At 49.7% G+C, this 24,418-nt stretch overlaps 1 protein-coding gene across 1 annotated transcript; it reads left to right on the top strand.

Annotated features, from left to right (window-relative positions):
* Positions 1-4,940: 4,940 nt before the first annotated feature.
* On the top strand, positions 4,941-20,861 carry E2F1 (E2F transcription factor 1; the record flags this gene model as incomplete). The annotated part of the gene is given in 7 exon segments (XM_080716103.1): positions 4,941-5,192; positions 16,079-16,169; positions 16,521-16,740; positions 18,334-18,487; positions 20,050-20,190; positions 20,288-20,510; positions 20,614-20,861. Coding segments are annotated over 7 exon segments (1,329 nt in total).
* Between the last annotated feature and the right edge of the window lie 3,557 nt (positions 20,862-24,418).

Below are 24,418 nucleotides of genomic sequence, written 5' to 3' on the forward strand. Positions count from 1 at the left end.
CTCAGCAAGTAATGAGACTCATCAACCTAACAAGACCCTGTTTCCAAGTAAGAAATAAAATTGGACTGGTGGTACAGCTCAAAGGTAGAATGCCTCTGGGTTCAATCTCCAGTACCATAAAAAGAGGGGGAGGGCACTAATAGCGATATGTTTTCTTTTCTCCATCTACCACCATGGCGATGCTCAGTAAGTACCTGTTGAATGGCTATTGGGTAGGAGAGAGTTTTACAAAGTGAATGTTACTGTTATTGGGACCCTCTAGGAAGGAGCACGGAAAAGAAACTCTCTTCATCTGCAATGGAAAAGCGCCAGCTCCTCTCACCCCCGTCAGCGCCATCAGCGCCAGCTCGGATTTTAGAAAGAGCTCTAGCCCTCAGCTTCTCTACGGGGGGCAGGCGGGCAGAGAAGGGACACAGGCGGGGATTCCGCGTAGGTTTGTGACACGGGCTGCCTTCATCTTCTCAGTGGCCCTCCTCTTTCCATCTGCACAGCAAGAGGTTCATGTGGTCTCTCCTGTCCTTTCTAGTCCTGACACATTCTAGGATTTGCAATAGGTTGTTTTACAAACTGCTCTTCAGAGAGGAAAAGAAATTCCTTCTCAGCTGGACATGATGGCTTCATTGCTTGCAATTCCAGCTTTTTGGGAGGCTCCAACAAGAAGACCAAAACTGAAGATCATCCTGGGCAATTTATGGAAACCTTGTCTCACAATAAAGGGCAAGAGGTACAGCTCAGTGGTAGAGCGCATGCCCATATGCAAGGCCAATCTTCAATTCCCAGTACTGGAAAAAAAATTAAAAATCTCCTGGAATATAGTTAAAATGCAGATTCCTGGGCTTTGAGAGGGCTTTTTTTTTTTGGTACTGGGGGTTGAACCCAGGGACATTCTACTTCTGAGCTACATCCTAGCACTATTTTTTATTTTTTATTCTGAAATAGGAGCTCACTAAGATGCAGAGGGCCTAAGTAGCTGAGGCTGGCTGCGAACCTCCCAAATGCTGGGATTACTAATGTGTGCCACCACACCCAGCTCTCCAAAGTTAACAAGTGCCAGGTGATTCTGAACCAGGGACCTAAGGATCTTAGAGAACCATGGCCTCCTTGTCGCATCCTAAGTCACTTCTGGCACCAGCCTCTTTCTTTACATATTTTTTCTTTTTTTCTATACTGAAATTGAACTTAGGGGTGCTGTATGTATGTATGTATGTATGCATGTATGTATGTATGTTGCAGTACTAGAAATTGAACCTGAGCTTCCTACTTCTGAGCTAAACCTGTAGCCCATTTATTTATTTATTTATTTACTTACTTACTTATTTATTTTGCGGTACTAGGATTGAACCCAGGGACAGTTCACCTCTGAGCACAGTTCACCCCCAGTCCTATTTTTTATTCTTAGTTTTTTCTTTTCTTTCTTTTTTTTTTTTTTTTTTTTTTTTTGTAGTACTGGGGATGGAACCCTTCTATCTCTGGGCTACACTCACAGACCTATTTTTATATTTTTTATTTGGAAACAGGGTCTCTTAAGCCAGCGAGGCTGGCTTCGAACCTGAGTGATCCTCCTGTCTCAGCCTCCCAAGTGTGGGGATTACAAGCGTGTGCCACCATGCCCACCTTTTTATTCTTTGTTTTGAAAGAGGGTCTCAATAAGTTGCAGAGAGCCTCACTAAGAAGCTGAGGCTGTCTGCAAACCTGGATCCTCCTGTCTCAGCCTCCCTAGTACCGGGATTACAAGTGTGTGTCACCATACCTGGCTTAATTAATTAATTAATTAATTTCCAGGTCTGGGGATGGAACCCAGGGGCATTCGACTTCCGAGCTACAGCCCCTGTCCTATTTTTTATTCTTTATTTTGAAACAGGGTCTCACTGAGTTGCAGAGGGCCTCACTAATTAGCTGAGGCTGTCCGCAAACAGCCTCAGGTCTCAGCCTCCCGAATGCTGGGATTACAAGCGTGCACCACCATGCCTGGCTCCCTGGCTTTATTTTTTGTTATCTTCCTTCCTTCCTTCCTTCCTTCCTTCCTTCCTTCCTTCCTTTCTTTTTTTTTTTTTTCTTTTTGGTGGTACTGGGGTTCCTGGAAACCCTTCTACCTCTGGGCTACACTCCCAGACCTATTTTATATTTTATTTGGAAACAGGGTCTCTTAAGCCAGCAAGGCTGGCTTCCAACCAGCGCGATCCTCCTGTCTCTGCCTCCCAAGTGTGGGGATTACAAGCGTGCACCACCACTCCTGGCTATTTTTGTTATTTTGAAACAGGGTCTCACTAAGTTGCTGGAGCTGGCCACAAACCTGAAATCCTCTTGGTTTAGCTTCCCAAGTACTGGGATTATAAACCTGGGTGCCATGACAACTGGCTTATTTTTTATTTTGAAACAAGCTTTTGCTAATTTGCTGAGGCTGACCGCAAACCTGCAATCCTTTCTGCCTCAGCCTCCCAACTACTGGAATTACAGGCAGGCAGCACCACAACCAAACTTTATTTATTTATTTATTTATTTATTTATTTATTTATTATTTGTGTGGTATTAGAGTTTGAACATAGGGACATTCTACCTCTGAGCTACACCCTCAGGCCCATGTTATTTATTTATTTATTTATTTAATTTATTTATTTTTTGGTGATACTGGGGTTCCTGGAAGCCCTTCTACCTCCGGGCTACACTCCCAGGCCTATTTTTACATTTTTTATTTGGAAACAGGGTCTCCTAAGCCAGTGCGAAGGGCTGGCTTCGAACCTGCGCAATCCTCCTGTCTCTGCCTTCCCAAGCGCGGGGATTACAAGCGTGCGCCACCACGCCCGGCCCATGTTATTTTTTATTTTGAGTTGTGGAGGGCCTCATTAGGTTCCTGAGGCTGTCCTTGAACCTGCAATCCTCCTGTCTCAGCCTCTCAAATACTGAAATTATAGGTATGTGCCATCACGCCTAGCTACTTTTTTTTGAGACAGTGTCTCACTAACCTGGTAAGGCTGGCCTTGAACTTGCGATCCTCTTGCCTCAGCCTACAAAGTAGCTGGGATTGAAGGTACGAGCCTGACTTTCAGCCCTTCTCACGTTTCTCAGCACTTGCTCTAGGCCAGGCCAGTCTTAGGAGAAGGCATCACTGGAGCACACCCTGACCAGGTAGGGGAGGCAGATGGAGAAGCAGGGGGTGTGGTCATTGTTGGGACAGAGGTAGCATTGGACAGTGGAGGAAATGCGTGGCCCTGATTCTGGAGGGCTTGCTGGAGGAAGTGATGCTTACATTGGGCCTAGTGCTTCCATTCTTATTTGTGTTTTTCCTGATGGGCCACCCCCACCAGAGGGCAGGCAAGTTTGTAGACAGTATTAAGCCTTTCACATCTCTGTCCTCAGTGCTGGCACAAGGCCTAGCACAGAGAGGACAATATTGGTCGGATCATTTGACCTGAGCAATGAGAAATGTTGATGGAGATGTCCCAGGGCCTCTTAAACGTGTTTACATGCTCAGCACAGCTATCTACTCTGTGAGGTGTACATGGAGTTACTTTGTTGGGGGTACTGGGGATTGAACCCAGGGACATTCTATCTCCATGCTATACCCCCAGCCGTATTTTTTATTCTTTATTTTGAAACAGTGTCTCACTAAGTTGTGGAAGGTCTCACCAAGTCGCTGAGGCTGGCTTTGAACCTGCGATCCTCCTGTCTCAGCCTCCCAAGCGTGCGCCACCACACCGGCTATGGAGTTACTTTACTGATTGAAGCTCTTCATCATCATTCAGTACATTTTCCCCTCCTCCAAATTTTCACTAGATGCTGAACTCCTTGTGGCCACAAGTCAAGGTCTGAATAAGGATGGAGCAGAGTAGGTTCTCCAAGCATTTCCTGAATGCTTATTTACTTTTGATACTATGAACCTAGGGGTATTCTACCTCCAAGCGATATCCCTAACTCTATTTTATTTTACTTCTTTTGAAACAGGATCTTGCTAGGTTGACAAGGGTCTTACTTCTTGCTGAGGCTGAGACAGGGGGATCGCAGATTAGAAGCTAGCCTCGACAACTTAGACCCTGTTTCAAAATAAAAATAAAATAGGGTTGGGAGTGAAACTCGAAAGTAGAATGTCCCTGGGTTCAATCCCCAGCACCCCCCCCAAAAAAAAAGTGAGTGAATGAGTGAGCTCAAGCAGCTGTGTGTGCGTTGACACAGTGCATGTGTTGGCTATCGAGGAGATTTCATCTGACGTGGTACCTGTAGGGAAGCCCCAGGCTGTATGGCCAGACATTCCTTCCCATTTCCTGCCAGCGCCCTCAGGCTTGCGCTCTGGTGGCAAAGGATTTGACAGTAAGTGGTTCAAGCTGAGGATGGGAGATATGGTTGATGGGCCTGGGGCTTCGGAGGTAGGCCTGAGCATCCAGAAAGGACGAGGGGCAGTTCCTGGGGATCTGAGCTGAGGGTATGGGAATGAATACAGGTTGAGGGTTTGGGGTCAAGTGAGGTCGGCTGAAGGTGAGACGTGCAGAACCCAGTCCTAAGTCTTCACTACAGGGACCTGCAGGCAGGACGGCGTGCGCCGGGGTCTGGTCCTCACGCCTCTGTCAGGGTCTGCGGACCTGGGGTCCAGAGGAGTGAGCGCGCCGGCCACCACCCCGACAAAGCCTGCGCGCACCCGGTCCCGCGATTGGCCGCCCCGCCCCGCGCCGCCGCCCGGTTCCGCCCTCCCCCGCCGGTCCGGCGCGCAGCAGCCAATAGGAGCCACCGCCGTCGCCTCCGTCACACTCCGGACAGCCAATAGCGGTGGCGCTCGGCGGCTCGTGGCTCTTTCGCGGCAAAAAGGATTTGGCGCGTAAAAGTGGCCGGGACTTTGCAGGCAGCGGCGGCCGGGGGCGGAGCGGGATCGAGCCCTCGTCGGGGCCTGCCGCCATGGGCCCGCGCCGCCGCCGCCGCCTGCCACCCGGGCCGCGCGGGCCGTGAGCGCCATGGCTGTGGCCGGGGCCCCCACGGGCGGCCCCTGCGCGCCGGCGCTGGAGGCCCTGCTCGGGGCTGGCGCGTTGCGGCTGCTCGACTCCTCGCAGATCGTCATCATCTCCACCGCGCAGGAAGCCAGCGCCACGCCGGCCCCCGCCGGCCCCGCCGCCGGCCCCCGCGACCCCGACGTGCTGCTCTTCGCCACGCCGCAGGCGCCCCGGCCCGCGCCCAGCGCGCCGCGCCCGGCTCTCGGCCGCCCGCCGGTACGGACCCCAGGGCCAGGGGCCCGGCGCCCCGGCCCCCGAGCAGCCGCGGCCGGGCGGCGGGCGGCGGGCGGGGGAGGGGCGGGCGGGGCGGGGCGGCGCGGAGCCGGCTGGCCTCGGCCCCGCCCCGGGCGCCGGTGGCCGGGGCCGCTGTGATTGCTCCTCTGGGCTTCGGGCCTCAGCTCCTCGCCGAGCGTCGGGCTCAGGGGTGGTAATGCCCACGCGTATAGCTTGCTTTTGCTGCATGCCGGGCCTTTAGCGGACTTCCTGCTAGCTGAACTCCACTGCCCTACTGTGAGCGCAGTGTTGTCACTGTGCCCAGCCGGCCGAGGGAGGAACTGAGGCCCTGAGAGGGAAGTCGCTTGTTCCCAGCCTCCCAGCTGCAGGTGGTGGGGCTGGCATGTGCACTGGGACCTGTTAGCTTCCGACCAGAATTCGTGGCTGGGTAGTGGACGCGGCTGCCTGGGGGAGGGGACGGGGTCAGGGGAAGGGCCTGGAGCCTGACCGTTGGAGAACCATTGAAGAGACCCTCCTCCCTGCCTAGATGCTGGACTGCCAGGTGCAGGCCTGGCCCTCCAGGCCTCTGGGGATAGGCCTCCTGACTGGGAGGCCTCTGCAGGGGCGGGGCGCTGGACCAGCTGCTGATCCCCTCCTCCTGCCTGTCCTTCCATCTGCCACCCTCCCAGCCCCTGGTTGCCATGGAACCTCATTAATCAGGCAGACAAACCCCTGAGCCTCTGTGGAGGGACTGGGTGGGCTGGGCCTCTGAGAGCTGGAGAGAAGGTCCCTTGTGCCAGGAGAGGAAAAGATCCCAAGGAGATCCTTGGATAAAGTCCTCCCTGATCCCTGAGCAACAAGAAGGTCTAGACTGGACCAGAAGAGGCAGCTGAATTACAGTGGGGGAAAAGGGAGTGGAAACCTGGAGCATGGACCTGTGGGTGCAGGACAGGGTGTGGAGACCAGTTTTACTTGTCCTTCCTGTGGGGGAAGGTGAGGCAGGGGCAGGCAGGCAGGGGCTGGCCTGGCTTGGCTGGATGGGGTCTCAGCAGGGGGCTTGGAGCAAGTAGGAGGGGTGAGGTAGGGCCCCCAGGCTGCTCAACTGCTGAAAGGGTTGTGGGTGGCAGCTGGTCCCTGAGGCATCCTGGGAAGGCCCTCAACCTCCTTGGCCCAGTGCCCAGTGCTGCCTTCCTTCCGGAATCACCAAGATGCTAATAATAATAACAATAGCAGCCACTATTATTTTGAGTGCCAGGCTCTGTGCAGAGCATTTTACCCAATTAACTCATTTAAGCCTGTCAGCAACCTTCCCTTTTTATAGATGGAGAAACTGGGTCCTAGAGAAGTTCTGGTGGAACCTTCCCTAGTCTTTCAGCTAGTGAGTTGGGACCAGGCTGCATCTCCTGAGTATCAGTTTTCTGGAGATGCTGATAGAGTTGAAGAAAGCCCAGGAAGTTCTTAGGGTCCCTTCCTGCTAAGTAGCAGAGTGGGAAGTGGTTGTATCAGGGGTGGATCAGCTGACTTGGATTCTATACTAAGGGGCCTGTCCTTGCAGGTCCTAGCATGGGTCCGGGACAGGTGTCCTTTGTTCAGCACTCAGCAGGCCCAGGGCTACAGGAGCCTAACCACTTGTGGGTCCTGTCCTGAGACAAGACAGATACCCTTTTCCACCGTAGGTGGTGCCAGGGGCAGCCTCAGGGGCCCAAGCATGTCATTCATTCAGTAGTTGTTGAGGGCTAGGGATGTAGCTCAGGTTGAATTCTCATCACTGCAAACAATAAAACAAAAGTTGAGTTAGTGCCCATGAGGTGCTAGGCACAGACAAATAGGGCTGCCCTGCCCTCTTAGCACTTAAGGGTCAGAAGGTATTCTCTTTGTGTGGGCAGGGGAGGGGTTGGCAAAATTCTAGAGATGAAGGCTAGAAATGCAAGCCCAGCCTTTTGGCCTTTTCTGGTTCTGTGCTCTGGCATTTGGGGCAATTTTTGAAATAAGCTAAAAGGCAGTGTACCTTTACCCTGTTGTCATGGCCATTAAAAACAACAACAGTGCTGGGCGTGGTGGCTCATGCCTGTAATCCCAGAACTTGGGAGGCTGAGACAGGAGGATTGCAGGTCATGGCCAGCCTCAGCTACTTAGTGAGGCCCTCCAACTTAGTGAGACCCTGTTTCACAATCAAGAATAAAAATTAGGGCTGGGATCCAAGCATGGTAGTACTTCCAGATGCTTGGGAGGTGAGACAGGAGGATCTGGGTTCACAGCCAGCCTCAGCTACCTAGTGAGGCCCTCTACAACTTAGTGACACCCTGCTTCAAAAATAAAGAATAAGAAATTGGGCTGGGGGTGTAGCTCAGAGGTAGTATGCCCCTGGATTCAATCCCCAGCACCACACACACACAAAATAGGGTTGGGAGTGTAGCTCAGAGGTAGGATACCCCTGGGTTCAATCCCAAGTACTGAAAACAAAACAAAACCCTTAAACTTCCATTATACATATAATACATGTTTACTGTAGAATTAAGAAATTACAAGTGCCGAGCGTGCTGACACACGCTTGTAATCTCCTTATTTGGGAGGCTGAGACAAGAAGATCACACAGGTTTGAAGTCAGCCTCAACTTAGTGAGACCCTGTTTCCAAGTAAAGTATAAAATAGGTTTGGGAGTATAGCCTGGAGGTAGAAAAGCCCCTGGGTTCCACCCCCAGTACCAAAAGAGAGAGATAGAAGTTGGGTGTGGTGGTGCACACTTCTTTTTTTATTTTTTATTTTATACTGGGGATGAAACCCAGGGCATTCTACCTCTGAGCTACACTACTGCCCTATTTTTTATTCTTTATTTTGAAACAGGGTCTCACTAAGTTGTGGAGGGCCTCACTGAGTAGCTGAGGCTGTCCATGAACCGTGATCCTCCAGTCTCAGCCTCCTAAATGCTGGGATTACAAAGATGCGGCACCACACCCGGCTTTTATTTATTATTTATTTATTTTAATTTTTTTTTGGTGGTACTGAGGGTGAAACCCAGAGGCTTTCTACCTCCAGGCTATACTCCCAGACCTGTTTTATATTTTATTTGGAAACAGGGTCTCACTGAGTTGTTGAGAGCCTCACTAAGTAGCTGAGGCTGGCTTCGAACCTGTGCGATCCTTCCGTCTCAGCCTCCCAAGTGCAGGGATTACAAGCATGCGCCACCACACCCGGCTTTATTCTTTATTTTTGAAACAGGGTCTCACCAAGTTGCAGAGAACCTCACCAAGTAACTAAGGCTATCCGTGAACCGGGTGCACACTTGTAATCCCAGCATTTGGGAGGCTGAGACAGGAGGATCACAGGTTTGCAGCCAGACTCAGCAACTTGGGAGGCCCTCCACAATTTAGTGAGATTCTGTTTCAAAATAAAGAATAAGCCAGTGTGGTGGCGCATGCTTGTAATACCAGCATTTGGGAAGCTGAGACCAGGGGATCACGGTTCACGGACAGCTTCAGCTACTTATTTTTTATTTTGTGGGTCTGGGGATGGAACCCAGGGACATTCAACCTCTGAGCTCCACCCCCAGCCCTATTTTTTATTCTTCATTTTGAAACAGGGTCTCACTGAGTTACGAAGGACCTCATTAAGTAGCTGAGGCTGTCTGCAAACCGCGATCCTCCGGTCTCAGTCTCCCGAATGCTGGGATTACAAGTGTACACCACCACGCCCGGCTTTTAGCCTCAGCTGCTTAGTGAGGCCCTCTGCAACTCAGTGAGACCCTGTTTCAAAGTAAAGAATAAAAAATAGGGCTGGAAGTATAGCTTGGAGTTAGAATGCCCCTGGGTTTCAACCCTAGTACCGCAAAAAAAAAAAAAAAAAAAAAATAGCTGGGTATGGTGACACACACTTGTAATCCCAGTACTTGGGAGGCTGAGACAGGAGGAGGTATAGCTCAAAGATAGAATGTCCCTGGGTTCTATCCCCAGTACCATGAAAAAAAAAAAAAAATAGCTGGGCATGATGGCATACATGGTGGCACACACTTCTAATCCCAATACTTAGGAGGCTGATACAGGAGGATCACAGGTTTGAAGCTAGCCTCAGCAATTTAGCAAGACTCTGATTCTAAATAAAAAATAAAATAGGTCTGGAGGTAGAAGGCCCCTGGGTTCCATCCCTATTAACACACAAACACAGAATAAAAAATAGGGCTGAGAGTGTAGGTTGGAGGTAGAATGTCCCTGGGTTCAATTCCTAGTATTTGGGGGGAAAAATTATAAGTGGGGTATGGTGGCTTATGCCTGTAATCCCAGTACTTACTTGGGAGGTTGAGACAGGAGGATCACAGGTTTGAAGCCAGCCTCAGCAACTTGGTGAGAACCTGTTTCCAAATAAGAACCAGAATGGGCTGGGGGTGTAGCTCAGAGGTAAAATGCCCCTGGATTTAACCTGCAGTACCAGAAAGAAAGAAAAAATCGCAATTCTGTTGTGTCCATGTTCAAACAGCTGCCTCTGTAATGCATTCTATAATAAAAACTGAGCTGGAGAAAAGTTCATGAAAGTTTTAATTCAAAAGCCACCATATAGCCAGGCGTAGTGGTGTACGCTTGTAATCCTTGCGCTTGGGAGGCAGAGACAGGAGGATCACAAAGGTTCAAAGACAGCCTCGCTGGCTTAAGAGACCCTGTTTCCAAATAAAAATATAAAAATAGGTCTGGGAGTGTAGCCCAAAGGTAGAAGGGTTTCCAGGAACCCCAGTACCACCAAAATAAAAACCACCAGATGGGCCAGGTGTGGTAGCGGACACTTTTAATCCCAGCATTCCGGAGGCGGAGACCCGAGGATCGCGGTTCCCTGACAGCCTCAGCTACTTAGTGAGGCCCTCTGCAGCTTAGTGAGACCTTGTTTCAAAATAAAGAATACAATAGGGCTGGGGTTGTAGCTCGGAGGTAGATGTCCCTTGGTTCTACCCCTAGTACCACAAAAAAAAAAAGGAAAGGCATCATAGCCCGGCGTGGTGGTACATGCTTGTAATCCCAGCATTTGGGAGGGTGAGACAGGATAACGGTTCATAGACAGCCTCAGCTACTTAATGAGACTTTGCAACTCAGTGAGACCCTGTTTGAAAAATAAAGAATAAAAAATAGGTCTGGAAGCCGGGTGTGGTGGCACATGCTTGTAATCCCAGCATTTGGGAGGCTGAGACCAGAGGATTGCAGTTTGTGGACAGCCTCGGCTACTTAGTGAGGCACTTCGCAACTTAGTGAGACCCTGTTTCAAAATAAGGAGTAAAAAATAGGGCAGAAGGTGTAGCTCGGAGGTCAAATGCCCCTGGGTTCTAGCCCCAAACCCGCAAAAATAAAAAAAGAAGGTCTGGGTGTGGTGGCGCAGTTCGGGGACAGCCTCAGCTACTTAGTGAGGCCCTCTGTAACTTAATGAGACCCTGTTTCAAAATAATAAAAAGTAGGGCAGGGGGTGTAGCTCGGAGGTCAAATGCCTCTGGGTTCCATCCCCAGACCCGCGAAAGAAAGAAAGAAGGAAAGAAAGAAAGAAAGAAAGAAAGAAAAAGAAAAATAGAGCTGGGCATGGTGGCGCACGCTTGTAATCCCAGCATCAGGGAGGCTGAGACCGGAGGATTGCGGTTTGGGGACAGCCTCAGCTACTTAGGCCCTCTGCAGCTTAGTGAGATACAGTTTCAAAGTAAAGGATAAAAAATAGGGCAGGGGGTGTGACTTGGAGGTAGAATGCCCCTGGGTTCCATCTCCATAACTGCAAAAAAAAAAAAAAAAAGGCATCATAGACATCTATTGCCCTGTCACAGTGTTTTGTCTGTCAGTCTGTCTTTGAGAGGACTCTGTTGACCTATCTCAGTCCTTGACAGCTGCATGGTATTCTAGGGGCTAAACAAATTAATTTTTGTGGCCCTTCTGTGGGTGGGCGTTTGAGTCACTTGAGTTTTTTTTAAATTTTTTTGTGCAGAGCTTTGAACCCTGCCCTACTTTTCTTTCTTCCTTCCTTCATTCCTTTCTTTCTTCTTTTTTTCTGTATTAGGGATGGAACCCCAGGGCATTCTATCTCTGAGACACACCCCAGCCCTACATATTTTTTTTTTGTTGTTGTTCTTTATAATGAAAGAGGGTCTCACTGAGTTGCAAAGGTCCTCACTAAGTAGCTGAGGCTGATTTAGAACCTGTGTGATTCTCCTGTCTCAGCCTCACAAATGCTGGGATTACAAGCATGTACCACCACGCAGGGTTTATTCTTTATTATTGAAACAGGGTGTAACTAAGTTGCAGAGGGCCTCACTAAGTAGCTGAGACTAGCTGCTGGCAACAAACCTGCAATCCTTTCTGTTTTAGCCTCCCAAGTATTGGGATTATAAGCATTCACTACCACGTCTGCCTCCTGGCCCTTTTCTTTTCTTTTCTTTTCTTTTTTCTTTTCTTTTCTTTTTTCTTTTCTTTTCTTTTCTTTTTTCCAGTACCAGGGATGGAACCCAGGGGCATTCTGCCTTCAAGCTATACCCCCAGCCATAATTATTCTTTATTTTGAAAAAGGGTCTCACTAAGTTGTAGAGATCCTCACAAGTTGCTGAGGCTGGCCACAAACCTGTAATCCTCCTGTCTCAGCCACCCAAGTACTGGGATTACAAGTGTGTACCACCACACCTGGCTCTTCCCAGCCCCCCCCCCCTTTTTTTTTTTTGGTGGTACTGGGGTTCCTGGAAACCCTTCTCCGGGCTACACTCCCAGACCTATTTTTTTTTTTTTTTTTTGAAAACAGGGTTTCTTAAACAAGCGAGGGCCTTTGAACCTGAGTGATCCTCCTGTCTCCTCCTTCCAAGCACAGGGATTACAAGCGTGTGCCACCACACCGGGCTTCCCAGCCCTTTTTTGAACTCTGTTTTGAAACAGAGTTTTACTAGTTGCTGAGTCTCACCGAGTTGCTGAGGCTGTCCTCAAACCTTTGGTCCTCCTGTCTCAGCCTTTCAAATCCTGGGATTACAATTATGTGCAACCATGCCTAGCGGAGTTGTTATTTTCTCCAGCGAATGACGAATGTCATCACCTTTGGTGTTTAGGGCCTTTGTACCCTACTTTTTATCTAAAGGAGTGGTGGAAATGGGCATCTGATCAAGCCCTCATTTTGCGTATGGTTCTGTTCTAAGTGGACAAGGGCCAGGGTGCCAGGTAGGAGGTGTATTCAGACAGAACATCCTAGGATTGAGCTGAAGAAGAGAGTACATTCCTGGCTGGCTTGTGGGTGCTCACTTCTGGACTGAGCTCTGTGCCAGCCTGGTGGGGTACAAATCCTGACCCCATGTCTCATGGGGTGCAGGGCCTCCCTGAAGTGGAGGCCATCATAGCACCTGCTGTAAGATGCTTGGAAGGTTGAGGAGCAAATGCAGGGACATCGTTACTTACACAGTGCTCAGGCCCATCAGCACTTAGGACTCTCCTAGTCCCTGGCTCCTGAGGGGACGCATGACTTCATAGTTAGACCTATTGCCTGTCTCTCAGAGTGAGATGGATACAGCTGCAAAAATTGTAGCAGGAAATGATGGGGAAGGTTGAGTTTGAATTAGAGAAGAGACAACATTTCTATTAGTGCTGGATGAAGTTCCTCCCCAGATGTGCAAGTAGCAGGTGTAAGGAGGGAAGGGAGAGGTACCAGCATGGCAAAGGCTGGGAGGTGTGGACTGGTGAGAAGTTCATATGGGGAAGCAGTGGCAGGTAAAGGGACAGAGACAGGGAGCCAGAGGAAGGTTGTAAATGGGGGCATAAAATTAGGCTTGTAGGGGACTCCTGCTGTGGAGGTGGACAGAGGCAGGGAGACCAGGAAGGAACCTGACAGTGTAGTGGGAGGTGATCACGGCTGTGGTGATCATTGGCCACTGGATGTGGTGAGGGATCTCCACACCTGAGTGTCTGACCTAAACCAGAGGGCCTGGAGGTTAAGAGCTTGGGTTTTTCTCAGGCAGTTGGTGGCAGGCATCCTGGCTATGCAAAGCGGGGCTTAAGTTGCCTTATCTCTAAAATAGGGCCATTGTATGCTGGGTGGTGGCGCACACTTGTAATCCCTGCGCTTGGGAGGCGGAGACATCAAAGCCAGAGGCTGGTTTAGGAGACCCTGTTTCCAAAAAATAAAATAGGTCTGGGAGTGTAGCCCAGAGGTAGAAGGGCTTCAAGGAACCCCAGTACCACAAAAAAAAAAAAAAAAAAAAAAAAAAAAGGCCATTGTAGCCGGGCGTGTGGTGCACGCTTGTAATCCCAGCATTTGGGAGGCTGAGACCGCAGGATCCTGGTTCGTGGACAGCCTCAGCTACTCAGTGAGGCCCTCCACAACTTAGTGAGACCCGGTTTCAAAATAAAGAATAAAAAACAGGGCAGGGGGTGTAGCTCAGAGGTCAAATGCCCCTGGGTTCCATCCCCAGACCCGCAATCAATCAATAAATAAATAAAATGGGGCCATTGCTGTACAGGATGGAATAAATCATCCAAGGCAGAGCAGTTGGTGACCACCACTGCTGCCATGGATTTGTTGAAAACCAAAGAAGTGACTGCCCAAGGGGCCTGTATACTTAGTGGCTTAAAACAACAAACATTTATTAAGCCATTTCTGTGGATCAGGTCAGGAATTCAGAGAAGATTTAGCTGGATGCTTTTGGCTCCCAGTCTCTTTTGGTATTGCAGCCAAAATGTCTGGCCCTGGCTACAATCACAAGTCATGACTAAGGTTGGAGGATTTGCATCTAAGCTTGCCCACCATGCTCCTGGGAGGAAGTCCCAGCGCCTTGCCACTGAGACCCATCATTAGGGCTGCTTGAGTGTCTGTATATTGCATGGCAGCTGGCTCCCCCCATTAAGAGATCAGTATAGAGACCAAGGAGGAAGCGGTAGTTCCTCTGTGACACACTGTCACTTCTGCCTTATTTCTGTGTGTTAGAGGCAAAATACCAGACCTGTCCCATATTTAAGGGGAGGAGAATTAGCCTTCATCTTTTGAAGAAGTATCAGCTGGGTGTGGTGATGCAGGACTTGCTAGGCTAAGACAAATGGCTCACAGGTTCAAGGACATCAACCTAGCTAGATCTTATTTCAAAATAAAATAGGGCCAGGGATGTAGTTCTGAGATACAATACCCCTGTACTACCCCCCAAAAGAAGTACCCAAAATGTGCAGATGTAGCTTAGTGGTATAGTACATGCTTAGGGTGTGTGAAAACCTAGGTTCCATCTCCAGCACCACACAAAAAAATTTGATTTTTTTTTTTTTTTTTTTTTTTGAGAAGCTGGGCATCGTAGCAAATGCTTGTAATCCCAGTATTTGGGAGGTTGAGACAGGAGGGTTGCAGGTTTGCAGACAATTTCAGCAACTTAGTGAAATCCTCTTTAAAAATAAAGAGTAAAAGTTGGGTATGATGGCGCACGCTTCTAATTCCAGCATTCGGGAGGCTGAGACCAGAGGATTGCAGTTCCCGGACAGCCTCAGCTACTTAGTGAGGCCCTCTGCAATTTAGTGAGACCCTGTTTCAAAATAAAGATTAAAAAATAGGGCTGGGGGTTTAGCTCAAAGGTCGACTTCCTGGGTTCCATCCCCAGTACAGCAAAAGAAAGAAAGAGAGAGAGGAAGAAAGAAAGAAAGAAAGAAAGAAAGAAATAAAGAAAGAAAGAAAGAAAGAAAGAAAGAAAGAAAGAAAGAGAGAAAGAAAGAAGGTAGGGCTGGGTGGGTGGGGGGGAGGTAGCTCAGGTAGAATGACCCTGGGTTCAATCCCTAGTATCAAAAAAATTTTGGCACTGGGGATTAAACCCATTCCACCTCCAAGTTATACCCTAACCTGATTTTTTCTTTTTTTTGGTGCTGGGGGTGGAACCCAGGGTCATTCTACATCCGAGCTACACCTCCATCCCTATTTTTTAGTCTTTTTATTTTTTGAAACAGGGTCTCACTGAGTTGCAAAGGGCCTCTCTAAGTAGCTGAGGCTGTCTGTGACTGTGATCCTCCAGTTTCGGCCTCCCAAATGCTGGATTACAAGTGTGTGCCACAATGCCTGGCTGATTTTTATTTCTTATTTATTTATTTTTTTGTTTTTTTTTTTTTGGTGGTACTGGGGGTGGAACCCAGAGGCTTTCTACCTCCGGGCTATACTCCCAGACCTTTTTTTATATTTTATTTGGAAACAGGGTCTCACTAAGTTGCTGAAAGCATCACTAAATAGCTGAGGCTGGCTTCGAACCCGTGCGATCCTCCTGTCTCAGCCTCCCAAGCGCGGGGATTACAAACGTGTGCCACCACGCCCGGCTTTTTATTTCTTATTTGGAAACAAGATCTCACTAAGTTACTTACTAAGTTGCTGAGGCTGGCTTTGAACCTGCATTCCTCCTATCTCAGCCTTCCATGTCCTTGGGATTACAAGAGTGTGCCACCACATCCGGCATAGATAAACTTTAAAACCATCACTGCCTGGCATGTTAGTGCATGCTTGTAATCCCAGCATTTGAGAGGCTGAGACAGGAGGATTGTGGTTTGCGGACAACCTTAGCTACTTAGTGAGGCCCTTTGCAACTCAGTGAGGTCCTGTTTCAAAATAAAGAATAAAAAATAGGGTTGGAGGTGTAGGTCTGGAGTTGAATGCCCCTGGGCTCCATCTCCAGTACTGAAAAAAAAAAAAAGACAAAAGTTCACCAGCCCCCAGGAAGGTTATGGTAGAGCCAGGACTTGAGCTCAGGTCTTTTCCTTCCACTTGAGTGTCCTGTGTGGTAAGATTACACGCTCCATGCTGTATCCCCTAGGATCTGTCCCCTCACCCACACAAGTAGGCATCTTAGTTGAGAGACTGAGGCAGGGTGCAGGGGCACCGAGCCCTCAACCAAATCTCTTGTGGCCTCCTGGTTACTGAGTGTTCTCCCATTGTTTCTGCCACAGGTGAAGCGGAGGCTGGACCTGGAAACTGACCATCAGTACCTGGCTGAGAGCAGAGGGCCAGTCCGGGGCAGAGGCCGTCACTCAGGAAAAGGTACCCACGCAACTCAAACTGGACAGGCTACTTGGACCAGGCCCAGGTTGGGGGTGTAGACAGATAAGCATGCTTGCAGACTAAAGTCTAGCTGGTCAAGCCTGGATCTGAGCCAGGCCTCTGGGAGCCCAGTGGGCAGCTGGAGTGGCTGCCTGGCATGGCTTCCCTAGGCCTTGGGGGTGGGGAGTTCCCCGGCCAGAAGAGGAATGCCGTGGTTGGCAGGCAGCAGCCACAGGGCCTCCCTGCTTGGCCTCGCCAAGGGGAGGAGCTACCTGCCCCTGGCCTGCTGCTCTGTCTTGCCATCTTGCCTGACCTGCTCTCACTCCCGCTGCCATCACCCCCCTCAACCAGGTGCAAAATCCCCAGGGGAAAAGTCACGCTATGAGACATCACTGAATCTTACCACCAAGCGCTTCCTGGAGCTTCTGAGCCGCTCAGCTGATGGTGTTGTTGACCTGAACTGGGCAGCTGAGGTGCTGAAGGTGCAGAAACGGCGCATCTATGACATTACCAACGTCCTCGAGGGCATCCAGCTCATTGCCAAGAAGTCCAAGAACCACATCCAGTGGCTGTAGGTACCAGCCAAGCAGGAGGGCAGGCAGAGCTCAGAGCCAGGCAGAAGTACTTGCTCATGCTGGCAGTGCCTACTGTGACTTCCTGCATCCCCATCTCATAGCTGGGAAACCGAGGCTCGGGGAGAGGCGGCCTCCTTGGGTAATAGATGTGAAAGCACATAGCTCTTACCTGTCCAGCTCACTGTGGCTGTCAGCTGAACAGAGTAACAACCACCTGGATCAAGATGATGAGCCTTCCCAGTCGTCCACTGCACAGACCACTAGGTGACTTTTTTTTTTTTTTTTTGGGTACTGGAGATTGAACCCAAGGGTGCTCTATCACTGAGCTACATCTCCTGCCCTTTTTATTATTTATTTATTTATTTATTTTTGTGGTGCTGGGGATGGAACCCGGGGCATTCTACCTCCAAACTGCATCCCAGCCCTGTTTTTATTCTTTATTTTGTAACAGGGTCTCACTAAGTTGCAGAGGGCCTCACTAAGTAGCTGAGGCTAGCCGCGAACCAAGATTCTCCTGTCTCAGCCTCCCAAGTACTGGAATTACAAGAGTGCGCCACCACACCCGGTTCTATTTTTTATTTTGAGACAGGGTCTCACTAAGTTGCTGAAGACCTCACTAATTCTTGAGGCTAGTCTTGAACCTATGATCCTCCTGTTTCAGTCTCCTAGGTTCTGGTATTATAGGCATGCACCCCTATGCCCAGCTATTGTTACTTCCTTTTTTTTTTTTTTTTTTAATTTTTGGTGGTACTGGGGATGGAACCCAAGGGCATTCTACCTCCAAGCTACACCTCCAGCCTTTTTATTTTGAAACAGGGTCTCAAGTTGTGGAGGGCCTAAGTTGCTGAGGCTGGCCTTGAACCGCGATCCCCTTATGTCAGCCTCCTAATTCTGGAGTTCCAGGCGCAGCTATTGTTAATTCTTGATTTATTTCCCTTCTCAGCTCCCTTCAGGTACCCTGCTGCCTTCTCTTGGACACACCTGCCTCTTTAGTTTTTGGTCGATCATTCCATTCTGCATAGTTTTGTTTTTTTGACTTGACAATATGTCTTGGAAGTGCTTCCATGTATAAATCTAATTCTTCTCTTATACAGCTGTGTCATATCCTATGGTGCATCTGTGTCATTATTTACTTACCTGGCCTCTTGGTAAGGACATAGATGTGTTTGTTGACAGACCCGGCTTTAAACCTGTGCCAATCTGATTTTGGGGCCCAGTTGAGAAGCTGGAACCAGCCAGGTGTGGTTGCGAACACCTGTAATCCCAGTACTTGGGAGGCTGAGACAGGAGGATTGTAGATTCAAGGACAGCCTCAGCAAGTAGTGAGACTCATCAACCTTGTGAGACTCTGTTTCAAAATAAAAATAATATAGGGCTGGCTGGGGGTATAGCTTGGAGGTAAAATACCCCTGGGTTAAATTCCCAGTACCAGAAAACAAAAAAAAGAAGAAGCTGAAGCCAGGGAGGGGCAAGGGCTGGCCTAGGTCTCAGAGGCACAGCAGTAGTAGCAGCAGCAGCAAACTGTCCTGATGGCCAGGGCTGATGAGCAGAGGGGCCAGGAACTAACCCTCCCGGGTGCCTTCCTACAGAGGCAGCCACACCACAGTGGGGATCGGCGGGCGGCTTGAAGGGCTTACCCAGGACCTCCGGCAACTGCAGGAGAGTGAGCAGCAACTGGACCACCTGATGCACATCTGCACCACACAACTGCAGCTGCTTTCCGAGGACTCTGATAGCCAGCGATATCCTTGGATTGGCTGAAAACTTGAAGGGCCGGCTTGGCAGGTGGAATTGTCTACCTTGGTGGGAGTAGAGGCTATCCTGGGCCTTAGATGCAGGCAAGAGCTCTCTCTTTGACTACAGGTCCTGGCTCAGCATTTACTCACCCTGTGACCCCTAACAAGTGACTTAGCCTCTGTGGACCTCAGCTTCATATATAAAAGGAAGGTTAATGCTGGGCTTGGTCGTACACACTTGTAATCCCAGTACTTGGGAGGCTGAAACAGGAGAATTGCAGGTTCAAGGACAGTCTCAGAAAGCAGTGATGCTCTCATCAACCTAATGAGGCTGTTTCAAAATTAAAATAGGACTGGGGATGTAGCTTAGAGGTAGAACACCCAGTACCCAAAAAATTAATAAAAGGAGAGATAGTAATGTCTAATTTCAAAATTGTGCAGATGGAGAAAGAAAAGCCAGTACCAGCAATAATATTTATTTCATATACTGATTCGCTACATCATTGTATCGAAGTTAAGACATTAAATTTTTGGTTTTGGTTCACAGAAACTTCAGAGCCGGGTGTGGTGGCGCATGCTTGTAATCCCTGTGCTTGGGAGGCTGAGATAGGATGATCACACAGTTTCAAAACCAGTGTCAGCTAGTTAGTGAGGCTCTCAGAAACTTAGTGAGACCTTGTTTCCAAATAAAGTATAAAATAGGTCTGGGAGTATAGCCCCTGGGAGAAAAGCCCCTGGGTTCCACCCCCAGTACCACACACACACACACACACACACACACACACACACATAAAAGACATCATTAAAATGTTTCCTTTATTGGATACTGAAATTGTGGCCCATGCCTATAATTGCAGCTACTTCAGAGGAGGAGGCAGGAAGATCAGAAATGGGACGCCACTAAATAAAAGGGTGAGGTGTGGTGGCATATGTCTGTAACCAAGTACCCAGGGGCATTATACCTCTGAACTATACCCTGAGCCCTATTTTACTTTTCAGTTTGAAGCAGGCTCTTACAAAATTGTGGAGAACCTCACGACATTGGTGAGGTTGGCTGCAAACCTGTGATCCTCCTGTGCCAGCCTCCCAAGTATGTGAGATACCAGCTCAGCTGGTGAGACTGTTTTGGAACAAAAAGTAATAAGTTGGTAGTATAGCTCAGAGGTAGAATGCCCCTGCGTTCAACCTTCAGCATCAAATAAGTTAAATAAGTAAATAGGGCTAAGGATATAGCTCAGTGGTAAAATGCTTACGCAATGCCCTGGATTTAATTCCCAGTGCTGCAAAATAAATAATTTGGCCACAGCTATCAGCTGACATCAAGATCCTAATCCAAAATGATTTCCCAGCACCAGGCCTGGAGTTTGTTAAGTACTTGGTGTGGAATGTTCATAGGCAGCCATCGTCATAGCTTGGAATTGATGGGTAGGTATCCCATTGGCATAGATGTGGCTGTTGAACCTCAGCTGTGTGCTGGGTCCTGGGGCAGGCTCAAGAGGACAGGGGTGAGTAGGCAGCTGTGGGTCCTGCCTTGTGAGCCATCTGGCTGGGTGGCCCCAGAGGGCAGAGGTCACGTGGTCCTTGACTCCACCAACCCTGGCCTACGTGACCTGCCAGGACCTTCGTAGTGTTGCGGACCCCACAGAGCAGATGATCATGGTGATCAAGGCGCCTCCTGAGACCCAGCTTCAAGCCGTGGACTCTTCAGAGGTGAGACCAGGGACTTATCCAGGCCTGACAAGAACAGGCTGGGCTGGGATGGTGGTCACCTGGGCCTCAGTTTATTCCACCCGCTACCTCCACCCAGACCTTTCAGATCTCCCTTAAGAGCAAACAAGGCCCCATCGATGTTTTCCTGTGCCCTGAGGAGAGTGTGGGCGGGATCAGCCCTGGGAAGACCCCGACCCAGGAGGCAGCTTCTGGGGAGGAAGACAGGACAGCTGGCCCTGTCACTGCAGTGCTGCCACCATCATCTCCACCTTCGTCCCCCATGACAGATCCCAGCCAGTCCCTGCTCAGCCTGGAGCAAGGTGGGTAAAGGGTGAGTGGGGGGCAGGGGTGGGCAGGCATGGCAGCTCCTCAGTTACCCCCGCTTGAAGCATCCCAGCCTGTGATGCTCACCTTTCTCCGCAGAGCCACTGCTGTCGAGGATGGGTGGCACGCGGGCCCCCATAGACGAGGATCGCCTGTCCCCGCTGGTGGCTGCGGACTTGCTCCTGGATCATGTGCGGGAGGACTTCTCTGGGCTCTTCCCTGAGGAGTTCATTAGCCTTTCGCCCCCCCACGAGGCCCTTGACTACCACTTTGGCCTCGAGGACGGTGAGGGCATCAGAGACCTCTTCGACTGTGACTTTGGAGACCTGACCCCCCTGGATTTCTGACAGGGCCTAGGGGCTAGGGTCTCCGGAGATGCCCACCCCGTCGGCAGCTCTGGAGCCCTGCCAGGCCATCGTTCCAGCCCAGTGGAGAAGTGTAACTTCCACCCTCTCCTATCTCCAGCAGTGTCTAGCTCTGGGGTCTGGCTGCCACCAGGAGGTTAAGCCAGGAATGGAAGGATTTTGTTTGTGGTGTATGTGTGCATGCACCCAACACCCCACACGTGTGTAACTGGGGTGAGTGTGGTGTGTGAGCATGTGTGAGCATGTACCGGAGAATGAAGGTGAACACAGCAGTGTGCACTGCAGACACGCCCCAGTGTGTCCATGTGTGTGTGCATGAGTATGTGTGTGCATGGGGGCTCTAACTGCACTTTTGGTCTCCTTGCTCCGGGGGCCCTGTGAGGCCCAGGGTGCCTGCCTGCTCCCAGAGTCCTCTGCGCTGATGGGCCATGTGGGGAGCCGTGGTTGGCTGGGTTTGCAGGACAGCAAGAGCACTTCTATCTTAAAGGTTTTTCTGATCGAAGCTTTAATGGAGTGTTATTTATTTATCGAGGCCTCCTTGGCAAGCCTGGGGAATGAGCAGAGGGCAGGAGGGATGTGGGGCTGATGCCCCGGCTCCCTGTGCCCCTGAGCGAGGGCAGTGCCCAAGCTGTTCTTTTGCCTCATCCCAAAGGAGCTGAGGCCTGAGCGACTTATTTATTGGGAAAGTGAGGAAGGGGAGACAGACGAACTGACAACCTGGGTAGGTGGAGGGTGGGTCCTTTTCAGGGGTTGCCTCAACGCCCCAGCTGCCCCCAGGATGGAGATGAGAGGTGAGTGGACCTTCCCTGGCTGGGTGGGCGGGGGGGGGGCGTCCGCAGCCTGTGGCGTTGGAAGTGCCTCCCCACTGCCCTCTGCCCCAGCCTCCAGTCTGCACTTTGATTTGCTTCCTAACAGCTCTGTTCCTTCCTGCTTTGGTTTTAATAAATATTTTGATGTTTGGGATGAGTTTTGGGACTGTACGTGATGTAAGTCTGGGGGTGGGAGAGGCCAAGACTGCGGGGGAAATGCCCATTCTCCATTCCATTCTTGTTTCTACCTAATTAAATCTCATTTGAGTCTCATAACCCTAAGAAAGGAAGGCTTTGCCACTTTTCTCCTACTTAAAAGCCGACCAGCCGGTGCTGGGTGTGGTGGCACACATGCTTGTAATCCTAGTACTTGGGAAGCTGAGACAGGCAGATGTGACTTGAGGTCTCAGCTACTTAGGCTTTCTGCGATTTAGTGAGACCCTGTTTCAAAATGATTATAAAATAGGGCTGGGGGTGTATCTTGGAGGGCTCCATCCCTAGTACCAGAAAAAGAAAACAAACTGATCAGCTGGGCGTGGTGCTGCACATTTATAACCCCTTGACAGGGTCACAGGTTCACAGCCAGCCTCAGCTGCTTAGTGAGGCCCTCCCTCCACAACTTAGTGAGACCCTGTTTTGAAATAAAGAACAGAAAATAGGGCTGTGGGTATAGCTTGGAGGTAGGATGCCCCTGGGTTCAGTCTCTAGGTGCCACACACGTGCACACACAAAAAACTGATCAGGGCTGGGCATGGTGATGCATACCTGTAATCCCAATACTTAGGCTGAAACAGGAAGATTGAAGGTTCAAGGCCAGCCTCAGCATCTTGTTTCCAAGTAAATAAAATAGGAGCCAGGTGCATTTGGGAGGCTGAGACAGGAGGATCGTGGTTCATGGGCAGCCACTTAGGCTCTTTGCAACTCAGTGAGACCCTGTTTCAAAATAGGGCTGGGGGTGTAGCTTGGAGGTAGAATGCCCCTGAATTCTATCCCCAGTACCAAAAAAAAAAAAAAAAAAAAAAGTTTGTGTAGTATGTGTGTAAAATAGGGCTTGAAGGTGGAATGCCCCTGGGTTTAATGCCCAGTACCAGAAAACCCTAGAGATGGGGCCTGAGGATATAGCTCAGTGGCAGACTGAGCTTGGGAGCCTGAGACAGGAGGATCGCACAGGTTCAAAGCCAGCCTCAGCTACTTAGGCTCTCAGCAACTTAGTGAGACCCTGTTTCCAAATAAAGTACAAAAAAATAGGTCTGGGAGTATAGCCCAGAGGTAGGATGCTCCTGGGTTCCATCCCCAGTGCCTACACACACACACACACACACACACACACACACACACACACATATTGGTGGTACTGGGGACAGAACCCAGGGGCATTCTACCTTCAAGGTACACCCCTAGTCCTATTTTTTATTCTTTTTTTTTTTTTTTTTTTTTTTTGCGGATCTGGGGATAGAACCCAGGGGCATTCGACCTCCAAGCTACACCCCTTGTCCTGTTTTTTCTTTATTTTGAAGCAGGGTCTCACTGAGTTGCAAAGAGCCTAAGTGGCTGCCCATGAACCACGATCCTCCGGTCTCAGCCTCCCTAATGCTGGGATTACAAGCCTGTGCCACCATGCCCAGCTTTATTCTTTATTTTGAAACAGTGTCTCACTGAGTTGCAAAGAGCCTAAGTAGCTGAAGCTGTCCTCAAACTGGGATCCTCCTGTCTCAGCCTCCCAAATACTGGGATTACAAGCGTGTGCCACCATGCCCGGCTTCAGTAAATATTTTTGTTGTGAAAAGTCAAGCATGGCCTGGGACCACACATACAAAAAAGTCAAGGATACTAACAATGCAATTTCACTAGGTGGCCCATGCCTGTTACCCCAGTACTAGGGAGGCTGAGATAGGAGGAAGGTTTAAGGCCAGCCTCAGCAATTTAGTAGGACAGTCAGCAACTTAACAAAACCCTGTTTCAAAATAAAAATTAACCTAGTGAGGTGGTGCACACTTGTAATCCCAGTACTTGAGAAGTGGAAAAGGGTGATCACAGGTTCACAGCCAGCCTCAGCTACTTAGCCCTTGTTTAAAATAAAAGAATAAAATAAAACCAGGCATGGTGGTGCATGCTTGTAATCCCAGCATTAGGGAGGCTGAGATCAGAGGATCGCGGTTTGGGGACAGCCTCAGCTACTTAGGCCCTCTGCAACTCAGTGAGACCTGGTTTCAAAATAATAAGAAATAGGGCAGGAGGTGTAGCTCGGAGGTCGAATGCCTCAGGTTCCACCCCCAGACCCGCAAATAAATAAAAGAAAAGAATAAAACAGGGCTTGAGGGTGTAGCTCAAGGTAGAATGTCCATGGACAACCCCCCCTCCAAAGTACAGGAAATAACAGGTGAACTCCCTCCTCCCCAGTGGCAGAGGCTACTGTGATCAGTTTGCTGTGTTCCTTCCAGAGGCTTTTGGGTGTTAGCATAGAACAAATACAATGGGTTGTATTTGTATGTGTGTCAGGTACTTTTCATTTTTTTACTTATTTATATTTATTTATTTTGCGATACTGGGGATGGAACCCAGGGGCATTCTACCTCCGAGCGACACCCCCAGCCCTATTTTGTATTCTTTATTTTGAAACGGTCTCACTGAGTTGCAGAGGGCCTCGCTAAGTAGCTGAGGCTGTCCACCAACTGGATCCTCCTGTCTCAGCCTCCCTAATGCTGGGATTACAAGCGTGCGCCACCACGC

Source organism: Muscardinus avellanarius (assembly GCF_963383645.1).
Source record: "Muscardinus avellanarius genome assembly, chromosome: 19".
NCBI lineage: Eukaryota > Metazoa > Chordata > Mammalia > Rodentia > Gliridae > Muscardinus > Muscardinus avellanarius.